This window comes from Chelonia mydas, chromosome 13 (assembly GCF_015237465.2).
Source record: "Chelonia mydas isolate rCheMyd1 chromosome 13, rCheMyd1.pri.v2, whole genome shotgun sequence".
In the NCBI taxonomy this organism is placed as follows: Eukaryota; Metazoa; Chordata; order Testudines; family Cheloniidae; genus Chelonia; species Chelonia mydas.
This window is the reverse complement of record NC_051253.2, coordinates 6,941,492-6,964,654: the sequence shown is the minus strand read 5'-3', so window position 1 is coordinate 6,964,654 and position 23,163 is coordinate 6,941,492. Positions and strand designations below refer to the sequence as shown.

At 40.5% G+C, this 23,163-nt stretch overlaps 1 protein-coding gene across 1 annotated transcript; it reads right to left on the bottom strand.

The window, feature by feature from the left end:
• Window positions 1-18,998: 18,998 nt before the first annotated feature.
• Window positions 18,999-22,061, bottom strand: BHLHE23 (basic helix-loop-helix family member e23). The gene is given in 4 exon segments (XM_007072769.3): window positions 18,999-19,147; window positions 19,150-19,188; window positions 20,102-20,182; window positions 21,025-22,061. Coding segments are annotated over 4 exon segments (1,221 nt in total). The 5' UTR covers window positions 21,992-22,061; the 3' UTR covers window positions 18,999-19,013.
• Window positions 22,062-23,163: the final 1,102 nt, after the last annotated feature.

The following is a 23,163-nucleotide window of genomic DNA, read 5'->3' as shown; positions in this document are numbered from 1 at the left end:
TTGGTTGGGTTGACAAGTTAGCAGCTGGATAGAGAGGTAGGATGGTCCAGTGGTTTGGTTGCTAGAAGAATTGGGTGCAATTCCCTGCTCTGTTACATGGTTTTTGTACGATATCGGGCAAGTCACTTTGTTTCTCAGTGCCGCAGTCCCCCATCTATGAGATGGTGTTGGGAGGATAAATACACGAGAGATTATGAGGCACTCAAATACTGTAGTAATGGGGCCTATATAAATACCTTAGACAGAAGATGTTTTTCCCCTAAATTACTGCCACTACAAACTGAATCTAAGGTTGGAATCGTCAAGCCATGATCCCCTTCTGCCAGACACTGTGAAGATTCTGCAGCCAGAGAGAGTCTGCAGTTTAGGTGCCACATTTTGCAACATTTTGTTAATGGTGAATGAGGAAGATTAGGATCTATTCAATCTTCCTTAGCTGGATAGCTCTGGCAATGCAAACAGGAATAGAAAACCTGTGTTTGTTGCTAAAGGAAGCAGATATGGCTCTTAAGCCACTGTGTAAGTGGGCTCCACTCTAATAACTTCTACAGAGTAGCACCAACTGCTGGCAGCGGTGACGTGGGTCCATAGGGAGCAGATACGTTGAGCAAGAAGGTGTCAGTTTTAGACAAGCACTTACTGGCAACAAGCATCATTTGTTTAGATGCTTTATCATCTACTCAGCTTTGCGGCACGGCTATGTAATAAGGCTGCAGTGTTCCCACATTAGATGCTGAATCCTCAAATGTACAAAGGGTACTGGGATTTGATTTAGATGCTCATCTCCAAAAAGCACTATTGAGTAGACCTTTCCAGCCTTCACTGGATTCCATGAGTTTTCTGTGCATGATTTCTCAACCTGAAAATATCACGTTGCCTGAGAATTTGGACACATCTGCAAGCTCTGTGGAAGGTTAGGATTTAAGTGGAAATGTCTGTGCTCCCTGGTGCAATGTCGCTTTCTGCTTGTCCAAGCAGCAGGAGGTGCCACTAACAACAATACCTAACACAGTACTTCATATTTCCAGTGCACTGCACGTAACTGACAAATTTATTTCTCAGCCCCCCTGTGAGCTACTTACTATTTTCCCCATTTGTAAAATAGAGAAACAGAGGGTTGATCTGTAATCCCTCACTTGATTTTAGGTGCAAGATTAAATTATATATCATGTGCTAATTAATATTAAAATGCTTTAAAATAGTGAAATGGAAGCCATCCACACTGTAATGCAAAACTTGCAAGTAGAGAAACCTAATAATCTGTGTAACAGCTAAGGTAGGTTTGGCAATAACTTGAGACATTGTGGGCCAAATAGTAGTTTTGATAGTTAGCCTAACTAGCAAAAGAGTTAGCATGACTGCTTAATTTAAGATTAAAAGATTTAGCAATATTTTGCAATATATAGCTTGTGATAACAAGTATACCAAAGAAGCTAGAAATAATGGATTTCTAGGGGATTTGGGGATATATGTGACCATGGAGAAACCACACTGATGTATCAAAACTATTGGGACATTAATTGATGCAAGTGAGGTATTAACTGTTGGAAGTTTAGCTATGGTTAGCTAGAATACCAAGTATCATTAGCTGGAATACCCCACATGGCGGGGGCTGAAGCCTTATCCAATATGGTTGTGGGCATGTGTAGCCCAAGAAGACGATGGTCAGACCAACCCCTAGTTGGGACACCAGGGATGACCAAATGGCGGAAGCCTGAGTATGAGCAAGCCCTCTTGTGATCTCCACTTACTTTTTCTTCTATCTTTCGGTTATCAGTCTGCATAAGGTTGTAAATATGCACAAAGTTGTAAGTATATCAACAATGGGGGATTGCTTCATTTTGTACCAGCCTAAAGCTGTAAGTAAGCACAGTCCAGGGGGTGTTTTGTAATATGTATCTGGTTTTATATAATTATACTTAGGCTTGGGTTTTAAAGTAAAGTCTTCATGTTTCTATTTGTTTGCTCCACCAATCTCAACTCAGTACAATTTCTTACATAGCCACCTGAGTAAAGAACCTGTTATTAGTTGTACAATTTCCACCCTCAACTCATCTAAGGCCACAAGAGGCACAGAAAGGTTAAGTGGATAGTCCACAATGATACATGTCAGAAGCAGAGCCTGGCTTAGCACCCATGTCTAATCCAATAGTCCCTTAGGAAAGTCTTTTACAGTCTGATTTTCAGAGCTGTATCAGCTGGGGATGCCCCTTCACTGGGAGAGTTCTTAGAGCTGGTTAAGCCATTTTTAAACAAGCTATGCACCACTAGAGCAACACAAAACATCTTTAACAGGGTGCCTGGTCTGGCCCCAAGTGTTTAAATTTCCGAACAGTCATTTTGCAGAGTTTAATAATACAATACACTGGCTCCACCTCTATACAAGAACAGGCAACACTTGCAGAGTCAAAGTTTGAAATGAATCTCAGCCCAACCTCTATCTGATGCATGTGCAATTCTGTGTGCACGCTTATTTTGTACACACTCATTTGGGCATGCAAATGACATTTTACCTGCGCAAACTGCCTTTGATCTTGATTTACATGCATAGATGGGCTTTGTGCACCAATGGCCAAATTTTCAAAAAGGATGCATTTTCATTTATGGATGCAATTTCTATTTCTCTGTCTAGGGTTTGCTACCACACTCATCATCATGGTGTCTGCAATTAAATACAGGTTCAGATCTGAATATTTGCACTGCTATTTAATTTACAGGCACAGATTGGGTGGCTGGAAGTGGAAGTACTCAGATTTGCACCTGCAATACATTTTGCAGTTGCAAAAAAGCAGACACACATTTAGCAAGTGCAAAGTATACCCATAGAAAAGAAGGGTGGGCGTCAGCCTTTTGAAAATTTAACCCAGAAATTGAAACAATGCACCCATGCCTATATTTGTTAACAAAAAATTGGACAAATGAGTGCATGCACAAAAAGAAGCTATTGAAACATATCTTACATAGGTGAGCATAATGTATTAGCATTATGAAGAGGATAATGTTGCAATGGAACAGCATGAGTGCCTGTACATAAATATGAAGGGTCATATATCAGCAGGGCTTGTCATGTATTTATTCTGTAAATCAAATTGGTTCAGGCCAAATTATATATTTACTGAACAACATAAAAGTAAGCAAAATGGCTGTAGCAAACCTTAACTAGTGCTTAGATTTTCAGACAACGTGTGCGAAAGCTCTGTCACGGCGTTTAAGGTCTAGGGTGCCAAGTCATGGAATTAGGAGGAGATTGTTGTAGTGTACTGAAAATTGGCTCAAGGGAAAGTGAGCACAGACGGAATCTTTTCCAGATGGATGGCACAGATCAATGATGGGACCTCTGGCTTTCATTATTCATACAAACCACATGAATAAAGGTATTAAAAGCAAGACTTCCATAGAGAATAATGAGTGATAGACGGAGGATGATTTAAATCATTTTCAGCACCAGGGCTAACACAATTGAATTGACTAATACAATTCAATACACATAAGTGTGTAAGAACAAAAAATGAGGGAAACAAATTCTTAATGAACAGAAAAACATAACTTCCCAAGGCTTGAGTAGAAGATGGGAGAGTTACTGTAGAAAAATCCCTTGCATGATAGTTACCTCTGCATACCCATCCCAATATGCAGTTACATTACAAAGCAAGCAGCCAAATTCTGCCATTAGTTTACAGCTGTGCAACCCTTTTGATTTCAGTGGGCACAATTTACAGAATTAACTGTGGTTGGAATTTTACCCAGGATCCTAGATAACCAGTTAAATTTCAGGTTTCAGAGTAGCAGCCATGTTAGTCTGTATTCGCAAAAAGAAAAGGAGTACTTGTGGCACCTCAATGCTCAGATAAATTTGTTAGTCTCTAAGGTGCCACAAGTACTCCTGTTCTTTTTAATTAAATTTCAGGAGACAAAGTGCATCAGGTGGATAATCATGGGGTGACTCCTTGTATTAGTCAGACGTAAATTGTAATACACAAGAACTTGAGAACTAAATGATTTCCTTTTGCAGGTGTTGGCCGTGTCCATGGACAGGGGACATGATAACCAATGCAGAAGGCAGCTGGAACCACTGGGAGCATCACCGGCACACTGACTTTGAAAAGTTACTTACTTATGGAAAACAACCCAGAGCAACAACCACAGTTCTAGGGCTTACGGGGATTGTCAAGGTACATTGCATAAAGTCAACACAGAGGAATTTATGAAGACTGAACAAAAATGTAGCAAAATATCTTCCGCTAAAGCATAATAAATATTTCTAATGATTCTCCTGGTCCTAATCTATGGCTACCAATAGTAATTTTTCAGTGATTAGTGTGAAGGAGTGCAGACAGTGGCAATTACTGCAGTGGCATTTGATCTGGGATCAGTTTGGCCCCTTGTCTTATTATGTATTTGTAAAGCATTCCCTACATGTATGAGGCACCTAAGCAACTGTATAAAGTAATAATACCTCTCTCTGAAGGTGTTTTTCTACCAGAGATGATCCAAAGATACACTCTAAACCCCAGTCCCTGAGCATTTCCAGCTGTCAGTGAAGAATAAGGGCTTTATTTCCAAAAAGGTTAGGCACACATGCACATGCACCAACTAAAAGCAGAATGCGCACACGCAGCTTTCATGATCATCTGTGTGAATTGGGTAAGTATGCATGCAAATAGATCATTATGGTCATTTTAAATGTGCAATTACCTATATGTGCAAATACCACATATGTCTATGTGTATAACGTGTTCGTAAAGTATGTGTTGTGTTCCCTTCCCCCAGGGCCGGGTCCATATAACATATAGCAGCCTACTACTGTTGGCAGCTAATGGTTAGCTCCAGTAGTAGATGTCTGTATGTTGGTGTTTAAAGTTCTGGTTTCAAACCTGACTGCTTACCAGTGTTGGGGATCATTATACATGCACAGTCACAACAACTGTGCATGCGAATTGGGTGTCTCCATTGCTTCACTGGCCTTTTCCAAAACCACGATATCCCTTTTAATATATATAGAAATCAAGTGCTGCGGTGAATTCAGATTTTCAATGATTGCATGAGGTTATCTGCGACATTATCACTGAGCAATTGGGCTGCATGGGTTTGTCTTATCCCCAAAAGGCCAAATAAGGAGTCATTATTGATGGCTGGTGCTGGCATGTGGGCAGAGTTCAAGTGAGTGTACTGTGGGACACAAAATATTTATCCATATAAATGTCTCTCTAAATGTATGCTTAAATATAAATACAAACACAAGTATAAATATGGAGAGACATCTCTCCCACCTATAAAAGGACTGATCACATGTTCACAGAATGTTTTAGTGAATCCCATGCTGTAAAAGAGTTAGTCAAATGTGACAGCAGCAACAAGATGGAGGTGCTAAGGAGAACTGACGCATCAGATAAACTCCAGCAGTCGCCTGCAGTCAGCACCTCTTCCCCGCCCCCCTTTACCTGGTCCTCTTCTCTTGGCTAAATGATGAAGATTAAGAAGTTTAAATTAAAGGTAAATCTCTGAAGTTGAAAGTAAAAGGAGGTGAAATGTTTTCAAAGGAGATGCTCAGTGGGAAACAAAATGTGACTTGAAATGCAGAAAATGGCAAGCTTATTGTTTAGAGCCGTATCTCTCAACCTTTTTGATACCACAGACAAGCTTGCTGCTTTCCTAACCGGTGTCAGGGAGATCTCAGGGACTGGCACCAGTCCATGGACCAGTCATTGAGAAACTCTGGTTTAGAGCATGATTTTTCTCTGAAATGTTTGTAGTATTCCTTTGGGATGCATTTATGCATTTCACAGGCTCACACTGATATGGTTGCTGTGTCAAATGCTTGTTTTTTTCCTACCCCAGTAAAACAATTTTATAGGGGTGACAATGGTCAGATTTCATGATTTTCTTGTCCAAAAGAAAAGGAGTACTTGTGGCACCTTAGAGACGAACAAATTTATTTGAGCATAAGCTTTCGTGAACTACAGCTCACTTCATCAGATGCATCACTAGCTCACGAAAGCTTATGCTCAAATAAATTTGTTAGTCTCTAAGGTGCCACAAGTCCTCCTTTTCTTTTTGCGAATACAGACTAACATGGCTGCTACTCTGAAACTTGTCCAAAAGAGTCGTCTTTTCCTAGTTTGCTCATTCTTTGACCCTGTCAGAACTCACCCTTAAGCAGGATCCAAGTCAGGTCAGTATTTGAATGGAAGACCTTCAAAGAACTCCCAGTAGATGCTACAAGAAGTGATGTTGGCAATTCTGCATGTGGCACTCTGCCCACTGAACTGGTACTGAACAAATGCTCCTGGATGGCTTTAAGAGGCTCTGTGCTATTGAAGGTGTCATCTTTCAGGTGAGATGGAAAACTGAGGTCCTGACTACTCACAGCCACTAAAGTAATTTTTTTCAGCAATGGGGGATGTTGACACCTGTATCTGGCCCAAATTTCAGCTCAAGTAATGACATATTGCCTACCTCAGTCCATCCTGCAATTTTAGCTGGATAAAATGTTCTTTACTTCCTACATTCAGCTGGTGTGTGGACCAATGCTCAAGTTGTGCTTTAACACAGTACTTCCGGTACTTGTGTTGCATCACTTCTCTTTTTTAGGACTGGAGCACTGCTGTAAGTCTTTCTTTGCTTCACCTCATTGATGAATGAAGTGATCCCCCTGTGCTTAATTTGTAAAGCATGCTAGGTTGGACTAGGACTCAGGCAACCTGGGTCCTTTCCTGGCTTTGCCACTGATGTGCTGGTTGAGCTTGGGCAAGTCGTTCACCGCTCTGCGCATCAAGAGGATAACAATGGTGACCTCTTTCATAAAATGCTTTGGGATGGCTATATAAAAGCTGAGTATTATTCGTATTCTTTGGGATAAATGGATATTAATGTGTAAGATACTGGGCCTCAATTCTGCAAAAACTCACACACACGTTTAACTTTGGCTTCAGTGGGACCGCTCCCATAAATCAAGTTAAACGGGTGTGTGTAAATGTTTACAAGATCAGGGCATAGTAGTTGAATATGTAGTTGAATATGCTTTTCATCCTCATTCTCATTCTGCTGGAAGAATTACTTTGTTAAGTAAATATATCCATGTTCATGGCTATAGCTGGGCACCAATCCCTCTCAAACCTGTACTTTATAAATGCATGGACATATTGTATAAAAGGGAAGGTTTATTCCTTCTAAAATTTAATTCCAGTCTTGTCTCAGGGGTGCCATAGAGAATGGCCACTTATGCATGGGGCAGACATTGTAACTATCCATTAAAGTCCTGATTTATTCGAAGTAAAACATAAGGTAATTTAATGTAAATGATACATCATATTTTGTTCTAAATAACCCACCACTGCTTAGAAGTCTCATGAAGAAAACCAAACAACTGACACAGCCTTGTACACCAGTTCCCTTGACCTTGTTTTTTTCCCCCTTCTTAGTAATTATTTTGGAAATGTCCCTATTCTTACCTCCATAAACAACAACCACCAAAGGAAAAAAAAGTTGAAAGTGGCGCATTATCTTTTAAATGACATATTTAGCCAGTTATTCAGACGATAATGAAGCCGCTTAATGAAGTCAATGTCCTTGAAAGTTCTTCATCAATTTTTTTCTCATCTGTCAGCATATCTACTTGCCGACACAATATTAATTAAACACAACATTTCCTGAAGTGTTGAAGTGAAGTCCCATCACTGATAATGAACAGGTTTAGGAAAGTCACATCCCAACAAAATTACTTTTTAAACCAGCCTTATTAAGCAGAAAATTAGACCTAAATCACCCTACAACAGCCTCATTAAAAGCCACTGATCCTTGGCTGCTTCTATGTTCTAACAACTTTAATTAGCAAACTGCTAGTCTATCTGCCATGATAAATGCTATTAATCTTACCTTTCATTTGCTTTCTCTTAACCTATCATTTGCCCACTTCGGGGAGATACACGCTTCCACCAGAATTAATTTTATTTTGTCTAACGTCCTTGTGAGGATGAAAAATGTTCTAGCTATGGGTTAAACATAGTGACCCTCATCTCCCCCGCAACCTCCATCATCTGGGCCTCATGATTTGTAGTTCTCTTGGACGGTGGAAACAAAAATATGGTTGTGATGTTTCTTGGACTAGTAAGTATCTTTTCTAGCAGATACTTGGAACTTTAACTTGTCAGGCTGTGGTGGTAAAATAGTTACTACAGATCATTTCCCTAACTGTTACTATGTTTAAAGTTGGCAATTATAACGGATTCTGATTAAAACAAAATCTATCTGTGAAAGCTCTATCAGGGAAAACACTGGTTTAAAAATATCGCTGCACTTTTGAATTCTAGCTACCGAAGCTGTAACCTATAAGTACCTTTTATATCGTGTGACAGCTTCACAGCTTCTTTAATGTGTGTTCATAGAAGCTACATGACATAGCAGGACAAATAACATACCGTGTTAGGTCACTTTCACATTACATTAGTCATACGTACACATAGACTGGTGTACAGTACAATGTATTTCTGAAATGCATTATTAAGTACCATGCACTCAGATACAAAATACAATCTTACATATGCAATGTGAGAGGCCTTTACTTTTCCAGTGTGTGGTAGTGGTCTTAATCTAAATCAGGGCATTTTCAAGATGGCATTTTCACTGTTCAGTTGTGATAGATAAGGCTGCTTGATGTTCATACCATCTATCCCATCAGCCTCATATCACAACCCCAACGATCACCATGTACAGTAGCCTCTTCTCCAGCCTGACCTCTTGCACACCTGTGGTTTCCAAAAGGCTTTCGGTGTTCTTTGGATCTCCGTCCAGCACCAAAGCACCTGCTTAAATCCCAGTTGACTTCACTGGGATGTAAGGCATGTGCTTAAGCACCCTTCCTGAACAGGGATGCTTTTCTGAGTCAGTCTCCAGTCAGTCCCTGGTCTGATTCCCTCTGCTACCAGACCTGCCTTAGAGTATGGAGGCTATACCGGCACAGCTATGTAGATGCAGCCTACACCAATGCAAGGGGTTCTTCCATCTGTGTAGAAACACCACCTCCCTGAGCGACGGTAGCTAGGTTGACAGCAGCATTCTTCGGTTGACTTAGCTGGCAAAGCTATGGCTCTCAGGGGGCTGTGGATTTTTCACACCCCTGCCTGCTCTCGCTATGTCAACCTAACTTTTAAGTGTTGACCAGGCCTTATAGTTGTCCTGGGCAGCATCACTTTCTCCCTGTGATAGTTTGCACCATGTCATTGAGTGTTGGCTGCAACTTTGCTTTATCATTTTACTGGTGCTTTCCATGTCATTCCATAGTTCTCTCTGCATTACGTGAAACATCTATACGGTGTTCTGTACAGTACGCTTTTCACCATATGTAACGGCTACAGAACTTCTTTGCAGTCCAGCTTCCAGTTTAGGAGGTAAACTTCTAGAAAGCTTGCAAGCACAGTTTAATTGAGTATCATACTAATCTCTTCATTATTTTCATCCCATCATATTTAGTTGTTATACTGTTTGCCCGTGTTTATACACCTTTCCCCAGTTAGCTGCTTTAATGATAGCTGCTTTAAATTACACACCTTGCCAATGTTATTTTTAGTGCTGATGTGCTACTTTTTACTGGGTCCAGCTTACTGTAAATGGTGAGACAAAATAGTCTAAGCTCTTACCTTAGGGCTTGGTCACACCATTAGACCCTTACTGATTTTATTGGGCTACGACCCAGACCTGAAGTGGCTGAATCATAGGGAGAACACTCTGTTTATGCTAGATTTTGGAAACTATTCCTCTGTAACAAGATCTTCTTTTTCTTAAAATATGGTTAATGTGGGGTGAAGTGCCATCACCTAGGATTTCTTTGTATTACAAATTTTTCGAGCTACCTTTCTTCTCACACAGGCACGAAAACATGCAACACATTCATTCATTCACATACTTGCCGAAACATAAATAAATAAGTCCTCTATAAAATAACCAAGCTTTTTTTCTTACAGGACGAGAAAGGGATTGTTATTTTTTTTCCTTTTTAAAATTCCTGGATGCTTTGATACTATGGTGATGTTTGCTATATTAATACCTAGACAGGTCAAGAGAAAGCTAGAAAACTGAACTGTGTTGAGTGAAAAAAAGATTTAATATTAACAATAGATTTTTATTCCACCACCAGATCTATGCATGCCTTGATTTAAATCTGATCTGGAGTTCTTCATATGCAGACTAGAGATGGGTTTAAATCAGAATCCTGGACTCAAAGGCCCACAAATTTTGGGGAAGTTTTGAAATCTGAGCCTGGATCTGAATTTTCACAGCTGGTCCAAACTAGCTCCCACATCCAAACATTTGGGGAAGGTCAGATCTGGATTGAGATCCAAAACCAAAGCAAACAACACTTGTCAGTCCAACAAATGGAGCAGTGTGGAGGGGGCAGTACAGGAAACAGAGAGAAAATCAACAGAGAAGCATTTAGAAAATTGTTATCAAAGAGCATCAAGCTTTTCTGTTACTGGATTGGTTAAAAGCCCTCCTAGGGCTGTGATGATATCCTTGACATCTCTACTACATGAGACCACTTTCTGTGTCCTGAGCCTCATAGACGCAGTCCTTCCCATCTAAGGTAAATGGATAGGTTTTTTAGGTTGCAGCCTGAAATATGTAGGATTTAAGGGAAAATTATTAGTATTATAACTACACTAACATTAATGGGAATAACATGCCCCTACAAAGTAAATGCCTCACTATTGGCCAATGCTTTTTGTTATTCTTATGGCTGTACAAATAATCTTCCCCATTTGTAAAATGGGGATAATGTAAAGTGCTTTGAGATCTACTAATGAAAAGTGCTATATAAGAGCTAGGTATTACTATAATACACCCGGTGAAATTTTCCTTTTCATCTGCTTTGAAGAAAAACGTTCCCCGGGCCTTAGACAGTGACTCTGAATTTCTCTCACCCAAAAGCAATTTTCAGATCATTTGTGAAAAGGCCTTTGAAATAAGGGGGTGGGGTGGGGGGAGGCGGAATTGTTTCTTGCTTGCAGAAGTGAAGAAACTAAGGGTTTGTCTACACAAACACTGAGTTCATGGCAATCTGGGGTTGGAATCTACCCCGCAACTAGCCTGCCATGCATAATTGATCACATGGACCCTGCTGATGTACACTAACAGTTTGCTAGTGTGCTTTAATCAACTCTCATTTCAAAGCAGGTTAGATCAAGGTGTACCAACCGTTAGTGGGGGTTAGCAGAGTCCACATGGACATTTAGCATGTGGCAGGCTAGTGTGGGGTAATTCACACACCCCACCCCAGTTTGCCGTGAACTAAATGTTTGTGTAGATGCCTTAAAGGGTCAGGATCTAATTTAGCTTGCTGAATGGTGCTCACATTGTCAGCAGGAAATCAGGAAATGCAGAAAATCTTGGGAAGAGTGGGAGTCTAGACGTTCAAATAGTGAGGAAATAGTTAAAAGAAAATTGCCTTTAAAATGTTGGCCCAAAAGGTAAATGTTATAGGCCTGACGCTCCTCTTGCACCATGTAAATCAGGAGTATCTCTATTAAACTCAATGGAGTAATACTGTTGTAAAAGTAGTGTAACTCAGAGAAGGATAATGCCCCTGGAATAGAAACTACTGCCTGGCTGTGGAGTGAAAAAAAAAAAATCTATATATATAAAAATCCCACAGGATAAGAAATGGCAAAAAGGTGCAGGTTAGAAAAGAAAGGACAGACTATAGGGATGTGAATATGTAAATTAAAAAAGGATCCCACTTAGACATGCCTTAATAGTCTCTTTATAAGAGGAAAAGGAAAAGGGGATTGGTAAACGAGTAATAGCACTGGCTCCTCCACCATGCCTCAGTCTTCATAAACTGAGGTGACTGACTTCATAAACTCTTCCTTCTGGGTTGAGTCGTGCCCAAGATGCAGACAGTGGCAAAGGAGAAGCCCACTGACAACATGTAAAAGGTTTATTAACATTGTGTCGTTTCACATTCACAAGTTAGAATCTAGTTCGGAGCCTGTCACTTCCCACAGGGCAAGAACCAGAAGTGACGGAAATTAACACACAAACCCGGAAACCAGTTAAAAAGATGCATTTTGCCCAAGCCTATTTTTACTTTCAGGCAGTTTAAAAATTCTGGCCCAAGTCCTCTAGTGTGGCTCAGTTGTGGTCAATGCAAGGCCCGAGGGATAGGAAGACAACAGGTGGCTTCTTTAAGCCACCTTTACACTCCTTTGATGGGGATGGTTGGGAACTGACTGGTCTCTGGGGCAAGTTCAAGCTGCCTCAGATCTTTAAGGGGCTGTTCCAGCATCAGGGGATTACTGGGAAGCAGGAACCTAGCCACCCCCCTGCCCCCTTTCCGTGGATGTTTTTGGTGCAAGGGATGCCACACAGTGATGTGTGTGACACAGCACCAGTACAGCGGCTTTATTCTACCCAGGCAGAGAGGAAGAAATGATTGTCAGTGTCAATATTGTTGAAAAAGCAGCGTAATCTACTGATTACAGCAAACAGCTGCAAATCAACAAGGTCCTGGGTTCAACTACGTTGAGCCACTCACTCATTCACTGTCAGTGTGTGGCTGCCGGTAGACTTCTTGATCTTCTTATGCCTCAAGCCCCCGGAGTCAGAAACTAAGTAAAACACTAAGGACATTACTGAAACCCAGATGAGCTCTGCTTATCTAAGAAAAAGAAATGAGAAAAAAAATATATAAACGTCTTTGAATTAACAGGGAGAAAGAACAACTATTCAACTACAAGTATTTCACACATTTATCTTGAAAATCCTCCTTTCTGTAGTTTTGTTTCCATTTAAGCGTCAGATTGCGAACTCCTTACTCACCCTGGGACTGCTTGTGTGAGTAACCACTCACAACTGCAGGGGAAGAGATCACAGCCTGCTCCTTTTGTGCTATCAAGTTCCCATGAAAATCTAAAAGAAGTAAAAGGAAAGTTGCCCCTCAAGAGATTTCTCCCTCCTCCTTCCCCAACCTTGTTAATGAAATAAAACGTAAATGACTATTGAACCCCAGACCACTAAGAACGAAGGAAACATTCCATAAAGGTGTTCTATTGAAATGCACAGAAAAAAACGTATATTTTTATATACTGCGGCAAGCAAGTCTAGTGCTTCTCTTTACCAGGGTAGGCCTGATGGAAGTTGTGAGTAGTACAGGAATGAACTTGCCCACGTAGTGCATTCTCCTGGCACCTGTATTATTCCACAGCGTGCCACGTCTAATCACAAGAGAGAATATTAGAAGTAATAGAGCTCCTGTAACTAAAATGGTTTCTAGTCTCAAATCTTTTAGAAGTTGACTGAGGCAGCAAGGGGGAAAAAAGCCAAGGGGAAAAAAACTTGTTATAAGTAAAATTGTATTTTCTTGGACACTGGAAAGTATGTAAACTAACCCAGAGGCCTCCAAGTCAGCAGCCATTTTAACATTTTGCAAGAGATTTTCATCTTTCCCCCCTACAGCCTCAGTTCTTTTGTAAATACTGAGCATGCCCACTATGGCTGTCACTTGTTTAGTTTAGTTTACACTGAAGCTGCCAGGAGATAAGAAATATTTAAGGCAGTATAATTCTCAAATCGGTGGCATAAGGATTTTTCCAGGACATCTCTTGTGAATAGCACAATGCATTACACTGAATATTACTAAGTACTGAGTGACTCAAAAAAAAAAAAAGACAGTTCAAATATTTGGATGCTGCCATTATGACAAAGTACAACAAAAACCAACAATCCAAACCATACATTGATTTTTTTAAAATGAAGTCAAAATGATTAGAAATAGTTTCTTTCATCAAAGTCCATGTTTTCATTATATTGTCACATTGTGCAGGCTAGAGCAGTTTTGAAGTAGTAGTTTGTAAGTATGTGCACTGTATTAGTCTCTAGCATTATGAAATTATATGTTATGCTAGATTAAATGTAATTCCATAATAGTCTAACACAAAAACAAACCTAAATGAAAAAGGCACAGTTCATGTGTATATATAAATAAGTTACAGATACAGGTCACACACATAGTTTCCTGTGTTTATAAAAGTGTTCGTGAATATATGTTATATATCGTAACTGTGCACACATACATATTCTGTGTGTGTATATGAGAGAACATATAGACGGATACATACATACAGGTGAATTTATCTTTTTTTCCCCCCTCAACAACCGATTGGCCTGCCATTTACTGGAAGGCAAATAAAATGATAAATTTCCCTACTGGTATCACTAAAGAAGAGGAAACATTTCTACAGAATATACAAAAGTTCAGCACTGGTAAATTCTTACAAACACCATTACTCTGATTACTGTTTCTGCAGAGATATGCCTGCCTCATTGTCATTTCTGATACTACATCAAGCAGAGGCTGGTGAGTTCCCAGTGGTGTTGTCGCCCAGACGAATATGACCTTTTTTGGGTGACCGCGTTCAGGTTCTGGTGGAGGTTTTTCCTTCTCCTTTGTGAAAGTGTTAATAATATTAAAAATTATAGAGCCTAAGATGCTAAGCAAAGTTTAAAGCATGGAAATTAAATAGGCTGTTTTCATTAGCTTTGCAACTTTTGTGTCACTTGTAGTAAAAATGAAGGGGGTAAATATCTTTGGATGTGGCAAATTTTAAGCCACATAATGGTGGCGATAAAAATCCATAATGTCAGTTGCCTTGTGGCAATCAGCAAACATTTCGCATTATGCTTGCATCTTAGGGTTTGCGGCCAAAAAACAGATTTGCCTCTGTCTCATTAAAATAACGAATGCAGTCCGAATGGATCTGCAATGATTCACTGTACGTCACACTAAATCACGACGCTTTTTGGAACCAACTGACTATGGCCTCATTACTTTAGACAAAAGTGGGCTTGGAGGGAAACTTGTGGTGATGGTTTTTTGCTCAGCCATGTTTCTCTCTTTGAAATACTTAAGGCGAAAGAGCAGATAGATTTTCCCCATTGGTAGCTTATGGGGATTGGGCTGTATTAAATCTAAAATTCCGTTTTAATACAGATAGATGAACAAAACACTAATATTAGTGCAGGAGACTAGAGGTTAATCATATACACACACACTATTCTTTTAAAGGGTAATTTTACTGAACATGATTCACTGTGATCAGAGATTTACAAATGTAACCAACTTGTTTAAAGGATACAAAAACAGAATTTTGAATTATTCTGTAAATGTAATAATTTTGAATACTTGTTTGTTCTCATTCCACATTATGTACATCCTTAGATATTTGTGGATTATCTTGTGTTAGGCTTACATCTACCAGTTTCCATATAATGTAGCCGAATACTGCAAACCAATTCTGTTGTCTTTATTTGCACAGATAAATTATGTAGACAAACATGTTTTAGTTTCAAAATTAATATTTAAGAATGTAAGCATGCTGCTTTTATGAATTTGGAGAATTAATATTAAAGCAAGTTTTACTGTTTGTAGAGTATATTAGGAATACTTTAAAGGTAAAATTGGATTACTTGAAAATTATCTGATATATCTATAAATATAACTAGACAGAATTTTAGAAATTAGATTTTAAGAACTGGCATGTGTTTATACATTGTTAATACATTCCAGCTTTTTTTAATAAGGGGAAAAAGATTAACCACAGTCATGGTGAAAATCATATTTTGAAGATTACTCTAAGAGAATGGCAGAAATCTCAAATATAGATTTGAAAAAAAAAAGAAAACATACGGTAGTGTATTTTTCCATGTTGCTGACTGATTACTTTTATAAACGTATGCCTCAATTTAATGACAGAACACTGTACCTTGATACAAGTTGTTCTAGTTAATCGTAAGATATCTGCAGTTTTTAAACTTGAGTAACACAGATTTCTAATTTAGTAGGAAAATATTTTGTTATATTTAAATAGGGAATTTTATATTTCAGATACAAGAAAAATGAGATGAGAATCATCCCAGGAATGTCTGGTTTAAAACCATCACAAATCCCTCTTTTTCATTTCCCATTGAATAGGATACTGAAGGGGATTAAAGACATATCATAAACAAATTTACATTATCAAAATTACTGTAATCAGAGTCTTTTCTGCATTAATAAGGATTTAATGAAACTTTTCTGCTTTGCAATACCAATCATAACTCTGTCAGAAGATAAACAGAGTGAAAGCAGATTTTTAATTAAAATTATTGTTTTGTGCATTGCATTGTTTTTAAAAAAATTGTGTTAACTTAGGATAAAACTGCTCTCTGGATGTTTCATATATTGTAAAATTACATGTTGGGCAACAAAGCACATGTATATTAGCTTTAATAATGCTATAAACCCAAGCCTTTTACATGTGGAATAATGTCAATGGAAATGTATTTGTAGATTTATGCAAATATTTGAACTTTTCCAAATCTACACCATCTTAATGCCAACTAAATAATCTTGTTTCATTTTGCAGAGATGCTAAATATTCTGTCCTGCTAAATATGAAACTCTGAAACCAAAACATTAGTACTATAGCTTAGATGACTTAGTTCATAAAATGATGCAAATGCTTTGTAGGCTTCAGTTCATTATTCTCTTTGGTATTGAATATTAATATGTACCGTATTTTACCCTAGTATCTCTAGTGCTTTGCAGGATGGTCTCTGTGCTAAGTATCCTACTGTTCACTACTTTTTTTTTTGGCCTTCATAACACTGAATGCCTGGTTTTGGCCTTGTAATGAAGACTGAGTTACTCGAAATAGTCTGTGTTTTGGAAAGGGAGGCCAGGAACTTGCTATGCTGGGACTCTTTCCTTCCAAGAACTTAAATACCACTCAGCCAGGACACAGTTGGCAATACCTGGCTTGCTCTAAGTATGTGGAAGCGGTGCACTGAGGCCTGCATCCACCAGTGGTCCATGCTTTGTAACCATGGTGCAGGTCTAAAACAATAAAGGGATAAAGGCTGTATAAATTTCATGCTCTTTTTACAATAAATAGAGTCGCATCATATTGCGGTCAGTTCACAATTTGAGTTCTGTAAAGCAATGGCACCATTGCAATTAGTAGAAGTTTTGCTAATTACTTCATTCGGGGCAGGATTGGGCCCTACATCCCTTGCTTCCTTATAAACATCACTTCTATTAAAAAAGAAAAAAACTTAAAAGAATGACTACAACAAAGATCTAGAATTACAACTTAAAATGGGATATGACTGACTGCTTTGGGAATTCAGAGAAGCAAGATCAACAATGCAGCACCTTCAAGATGCCTGGTTTCTAGCAGAAAACTGGATACTGATGATGGTTAAAGGGTAGTAAAAGGCTTCATTACCTTTACTACATTCTGTAAGTTGTAACTGACTGGGTTTCAAGCAAAAAGAATTAGAAGTAGACCGCTGTACTCTCCATCTTCAAACCTGTTGCTTCCCCATATTTGGTTAATCAAGTTTTATCTTGTAATCTAAAGAACACTTCAGCCAAGATTTGACATTAGCAATGCAAATTGACAACTGTTTCCTACTCACAGTTAATAAGATTATACTGATTAGAAAAACACTAATTTTGGTTAGTGACTAACATGACATATCTTAGAAGCGACAGATACTTGAGAACCATTTCCCTCTTTGCTTGTCTTTCTAAAGGTGTTTCACACCAGCTGCTCTTAAAGTTTGGAAAACTAAATGGAACTAGAAAACGATATTTTTTAATTAAAGCTGACATTCAGTGTGTTTTCTATTAAATTAAGTAGAACAATAATAAGATAATAGATTCATATGCACAAGCTGCATTTCGATATTATCTGAGCATACAAGACAATATTAAAATGAATGCTAGGCAACATAAGAACAAGAGTATTTTAACAGAAAACAGGTTCTCAAAATTTCAAAATCCTCTTTTTGCACACCCTAAAGATTGCTGAATGCCACAGATTTTATTCTCACCTGGAATATAAAACAGAATTTGAACTAAAAATGTCATTTGATTTCACCCTTTTCATGTAAATCTATGGGATGTTGTCAATTTACTGCAAGGTTAACTCTGAAGATACTGTACCTGCAAATGCATATTCTCGCATTAGGTATTATTAGATAAGTCGGGACATAACCTGATTTCTTTCATCCAAAGTTAGGAATTATCCTCACTGAGGCTTTAACAGCATTACAAATATAAGATATAAATTAAAACTGAAGCAGACACCTTCTGGTTAACAAGAAAACAGAAAAAGGGTTCAATAATGTGTTGCTTCCAGTTGCTTGCCTGTTTAAAAGTTTGTAAGTACTGCAGACACAGTTAGATGGAAACAATTTATCCTAGTGCCTAGCTTTCAGATTATCCATTACATAGTTATGATTTACTCTGTTCTAGTTAAATGCTAGACTGGTTCTATATGCAGGAAAGTAAAAGGAAATAAATCGATTTTCTCTACTTCTAAATTATAAAGCTCACCTTTCTTGATGTATATTTAGTCGTGTCTTAGAGGTTATTTTAACATTACTGTGGTGAATTCTACACTTCTGTTTTTGAATTTCCAGCTTTTAAAAAGTACTTAGATACTGTAACCTTGCCACGTTTCCGTATTATTTCCTTTATCTTCTGTGTCTGAAATTCCATTTTTAATCCTACTGGGTATGAGAGTATTTAATTCAAAATTGGTTTGAGCATCTAAAGGTCCCTTAGAAAGTGGATATTTTAATCTGAGGATGGATATGACAAAATAAGGAAACATTTTTCTACTGGAAAAGTGAGAGAAAAGTTATATCCAAAGGCACTGTTCTACAATACACCTTATATCCATGGAGACTTCCCTAAGCTATGCAGTTACAGAAGTCTTTTCTGTCATAATTATCAGAATAAGAAGCAATTATAAACCCCATCATTATTAATGATGGTCTCTGAATCAAACAAAGTTGTTTTTAATATGAAACTTAAATATTTTATTCTATAGCTATTTTAATAGGAGTGGAAACTTAACTATTCTGCATTTAAATAACTCCAAAGGCTCCATTTCCAGCACTTTCAGATAGAATTAAATAAATGTTTATCATAAAATCATGCTTTAGTGTTAAAATTGAATCTTTGTTAAAAATCATTTCTGGCACTGACTGAGTCTGCAGAATTTAAAATGATCTCTCCATTTCCCAGTCATTTTTGCTTCAGCAGTGGTTCTTCTTGCCTTTAGTTTTGTCAGAAGTGTTTTAAACATACTTTTGAGTCTCATCTTTCTCTTTGTCCTGACACATAAAAACAGATAAACTGGTCTTCTGGGGAAAAAAAAAAAAACAAAAACCAAGGAGGGATGAAGAAATAAAAATGGAAATGAGTAGAAACCAGTTTTAAGCATATGTCTGTATGAATGAGGCTTAATCACACACTTCATTTTGCAAATACAAAAAAGTCTTTTGGAAATGTATTAATTAAAATTAAATACTACAGACAAGCTGCTTTAGAGGGACTGCAGTCCTTTCCAAATTAGCATAACACTGGCGACAGCCATGGAAATTGGTTTAATAACCCTAAATAGTTACACCCCATTCCTAACACAAATGACCATGGACAGGTCTAGCCCCTCAGGCTGCTACTGTACCAGTTTACGTGGTCACTCTGACATTGGGTGGTGGGTATTCCTGTCTGAACACAAATCACAGAATGCATCTCCATTATTATTATATAATGATTTGTGAAGCATACAAGGCATCACGGCATTAAAAAAAATCCCAACAATTAAGGGACTAGCTGCAGCGTTGACTTGGTAACTTGCACCAATGTGACACAGACTTGGAGAGAGCTTTTGGTTTAGTGATCACAGTGGGCCAAGCTTCTGACATAATATGGGATTAGGATTTGCAGATACAATAGAGAACCAAGCAAATAGAATAGCAGTGATTTCAAACAATCCTTTATAGTCTTCTCTGGCAAGTTTTATTTTGTTCTCAGCATTACACTCTTACAAAAATAACTGCCAAGGTATCCCCTTCTAATAAAGCTGCAGCTTTGAGGACAAAGTATTTGAGTCAAGTATCCAAATGCACAAACTCAAACCAACCTGTCCCCAGACTATTTCACTTTAAATGACAGGAGTAAATTACTCCCCCCGCTTCAAGACTTATGGGACAAGTATATTGAAATGGAGTTATCCAATAGTTTTTTTTTTTTTTGAAAAACTGACTCACTCACCTAACTTGCACCAGTCTAATCCAAATGATGTTTCTTTACACCTTACATTGACCTTATCATTTATTTTGCTTAGACTGCCAACTGGTTCAGAGAGATGGAGGACAGAGTAAGTGGTTATTCACGTCTTTTATTCGTAATAAATACATTTAAATACGTTGAGTGATTTTATGGTTTGTTTACCAAAGATGAGCAATGACTTTGAAAAAATCTGGAAAACCCAAACAAGTTGAGAAACAGGCAGAAAAGCAGGCAACAGTGTACAATCAAAAGACTTCTGTCAGCCCAAGAATGGGTTCTTAACTTGAAAAGAAACCTCATATAATTGTAAAGCTTCCATGGTTTTACCGACACCACAAAAAACACCTGAGAGCTGATCAGATGGCATTTTAGTTTAATTCGTGGGCTCTGTTAGATTAATTTCCCCCTTTTTTTGGATGAGTGATTTTGCATTCTGAAAACATTGCATAGTTTTTACCCAGGTTGATCAATCCAAAGAAAACTCACTGAGATTTCCATTTGCAGATTTTTTCTCTGTGTACGGGTGTGTTTTAAAAACTTCGTTTAAACAGACCAAGCAACTTTGTGGGCCAAAGCAAGTTGATAGGCAAAAGTTATGCTCAAAGTTAATCCATTAACAGTCTGGGAAGAAAATAAAATAAAAAACACTACAGAAAGTTGCAAGCAGCATGATTGCACTAAAAACCAGGGAGGGGTGGGGAGCATTTTACAGAATTTTTAGCTAAGTGAACTTTAAAACAGCAGGGTTGTTTAGTCCAAACAGCTTTCAAATATTTCCCAATGAGAGCGCAAATGAAATAGTAAAATACAAAAGAAAACAAGAAACTTAACTGATGGTTGGAAGCCAGGGCTGATGGAGTGGAAAGAAAAGCTGACAGGCAAAAGAAATCAAGGCTTATCATTACAGTGTTTGCAGAGGGTGGAGGCTGTCCCAGGGAAGGCAGTGCATTTCTCAGGGCAGCTGGGCAGGGCTGTGCCAGAGAAGGGGTACACAGCTGACTGTCCGAAGGGGTTCAGTGTGGCGGGGAGAGGAGTGCTGAGGGGCTGCCCTTGGTTCAGATAGGCCACTAGCCGCCTCATCTCCTCCAGAGCCTGCGCCTGCATGAGGATGTAGTTCTTGGCCAGCAGCAGGGTGGCGATTTTGGAGAGTTTCCTCACCGAGGGGCTGTGGGCGTAGGGGATGACCGAGCGCAGCCCGTCCAGCGCGTCGTTCAGGTCGTGCATCCTCCGGCGCTCCCGGGCGTTGATGCTGAGCCGCAGCGAGCGCGGCTCTTTGGGCTTCTTCCCCAGGGCGCCCGCCTGGAGCTTGCCCTCCCGCTCGTACGCCGGGCTCCCCTTGGCCGGCTCGAAGGCGTCCTCCTCGTCCCCGCTCTGCTCGCCGCTGCTCTCCGCCGCCTTGCCCAGCGGGGCGGGGTGGAAAGCCCCGCCGCCGCCCGCGTAGCCCCGCGGGCTCTCCGCCGCGCCGCGCCCCGGGCCGTAGGCGAAGGCGGACTGGCCGTAGCTCTGAGCCAGGGCCAGGTAGGGGTCGCTGCCCAGGGACTTCAGCTCGGCCATCGCCTTCTCGGGCAGGTCCCCGGAGCCCGGGAAGAGCTCGGCTCCCTGGGCGACACTCATGGGCGCACGGGGCACTTTGCCTGCGCCTTCCCCCCGCGTCCCGCGCTGGGGTCTGCGCCCCTCCTGCGCTGCGCCGCGCCCCCTCCTGCGCCCTGGTGGATCGCGGGGTCTGCGCCCCTGTCGGGTCTCGGCCTGCGCCCCCCTGGGATCGCGGGTTTGCGCCCCCCGGGGGGGTGTGCGCGCCCTGGCTGGCTGCGTCTCGTTCAGGTGCTGGCTGGCACCGCGCTGTGCCCTGGCTGGGGGCGGGAGATGAATCATCGCCTTTCCCAGCCGCCCGTTATATTACAGAGAGGGGCCCGCTGGGATTCACCAGCCGCCCAATCAGAGGGATCTCTTTAATTAACGGGTTTGTGCGGCGTTAAAGAACCGGCAGGAGAAGCCAAGGTAGCGGCCGGGCGGGGACGGCTACTTAAGAGCCGCGAAGCCCGTGTGCTTCCTTCCCCACAGCCAGGTGTCCTGGATGGTGCATTTATTTCCAGGTGGAGAGGACAGAGGCATGTTCAGAGCTTGCCATTTGATTGTGCTTTTCACGGAGAGGCGCCTGCTCGCGGCAATAAACCCGTTCCCTGCAGCAGCAAGGGCGGCAGCTAAAAGTCTGCGGCAATCGTCAGAGGGCTGCCGGCTTTCCAGGATCCACCCTTTGCAACTTCTGCCGCCCGGAGCCACGTGGGACCTCCCGGGGACGCTCTAATCACTTTACCCGTGTGACAACCTGCAGATCCTCTGTGCTCACTGCCACACGGGCACTGACCTAGGCTGGAGTCCTGTATCCCGAAAACTGGGACCCAACAGGCTGCCTTCATCGGGGCTGCAGCTTGAGCGATGCCGTTTGCTCTGATCTCCTTCCCGGAAGGGAAAGATCGCTCGGGGCTGGGGAGTCTGGCGTGACCCCTGCAGCCCTCCAGCTCACACTCGCGCTACGGGAGGAAGCTTCATGGATGGGGATCTTGCAAACCAGCACTGGCCGTCAAACTTTTCTTTGCAAAACCAAGGCACAATGCTGAGGCCAAACGGACACCCCCCCACACACACCTCATTAGGAGAAGGGAGGCAGTTGAAGCGAAAAAGATAAAAGTTTTAATCTGAGTCGTTTGGTTTGGTTTCTGCTACCGTGGAAAGTTTGGGGCGGTGAGATGCAGCCCCTTGCATTGTGCGGCCTTTACTTAAGTCTCATTCCTGGTTTTCCTCGCTCCACTTATCCCCTTACCATCTCGTGCGCCCTGGCGCTTTTGCTAGTCTCTAAGGTGCCACAAGTCCTCCTGTTCTTTTTGCGGATACAGACTAACACGGCTGCTACTCTGAAAGGAGGTCCGCACACCCTGCTCTTTCTCCAGGAGTCCACCACATTTCTGCTCTTAAAAATATCAGCCCCGGAGAAAGGCGCAGTGGTTGTAACAAAATCCAAATGCACAACTGAGCCTATATAGTAT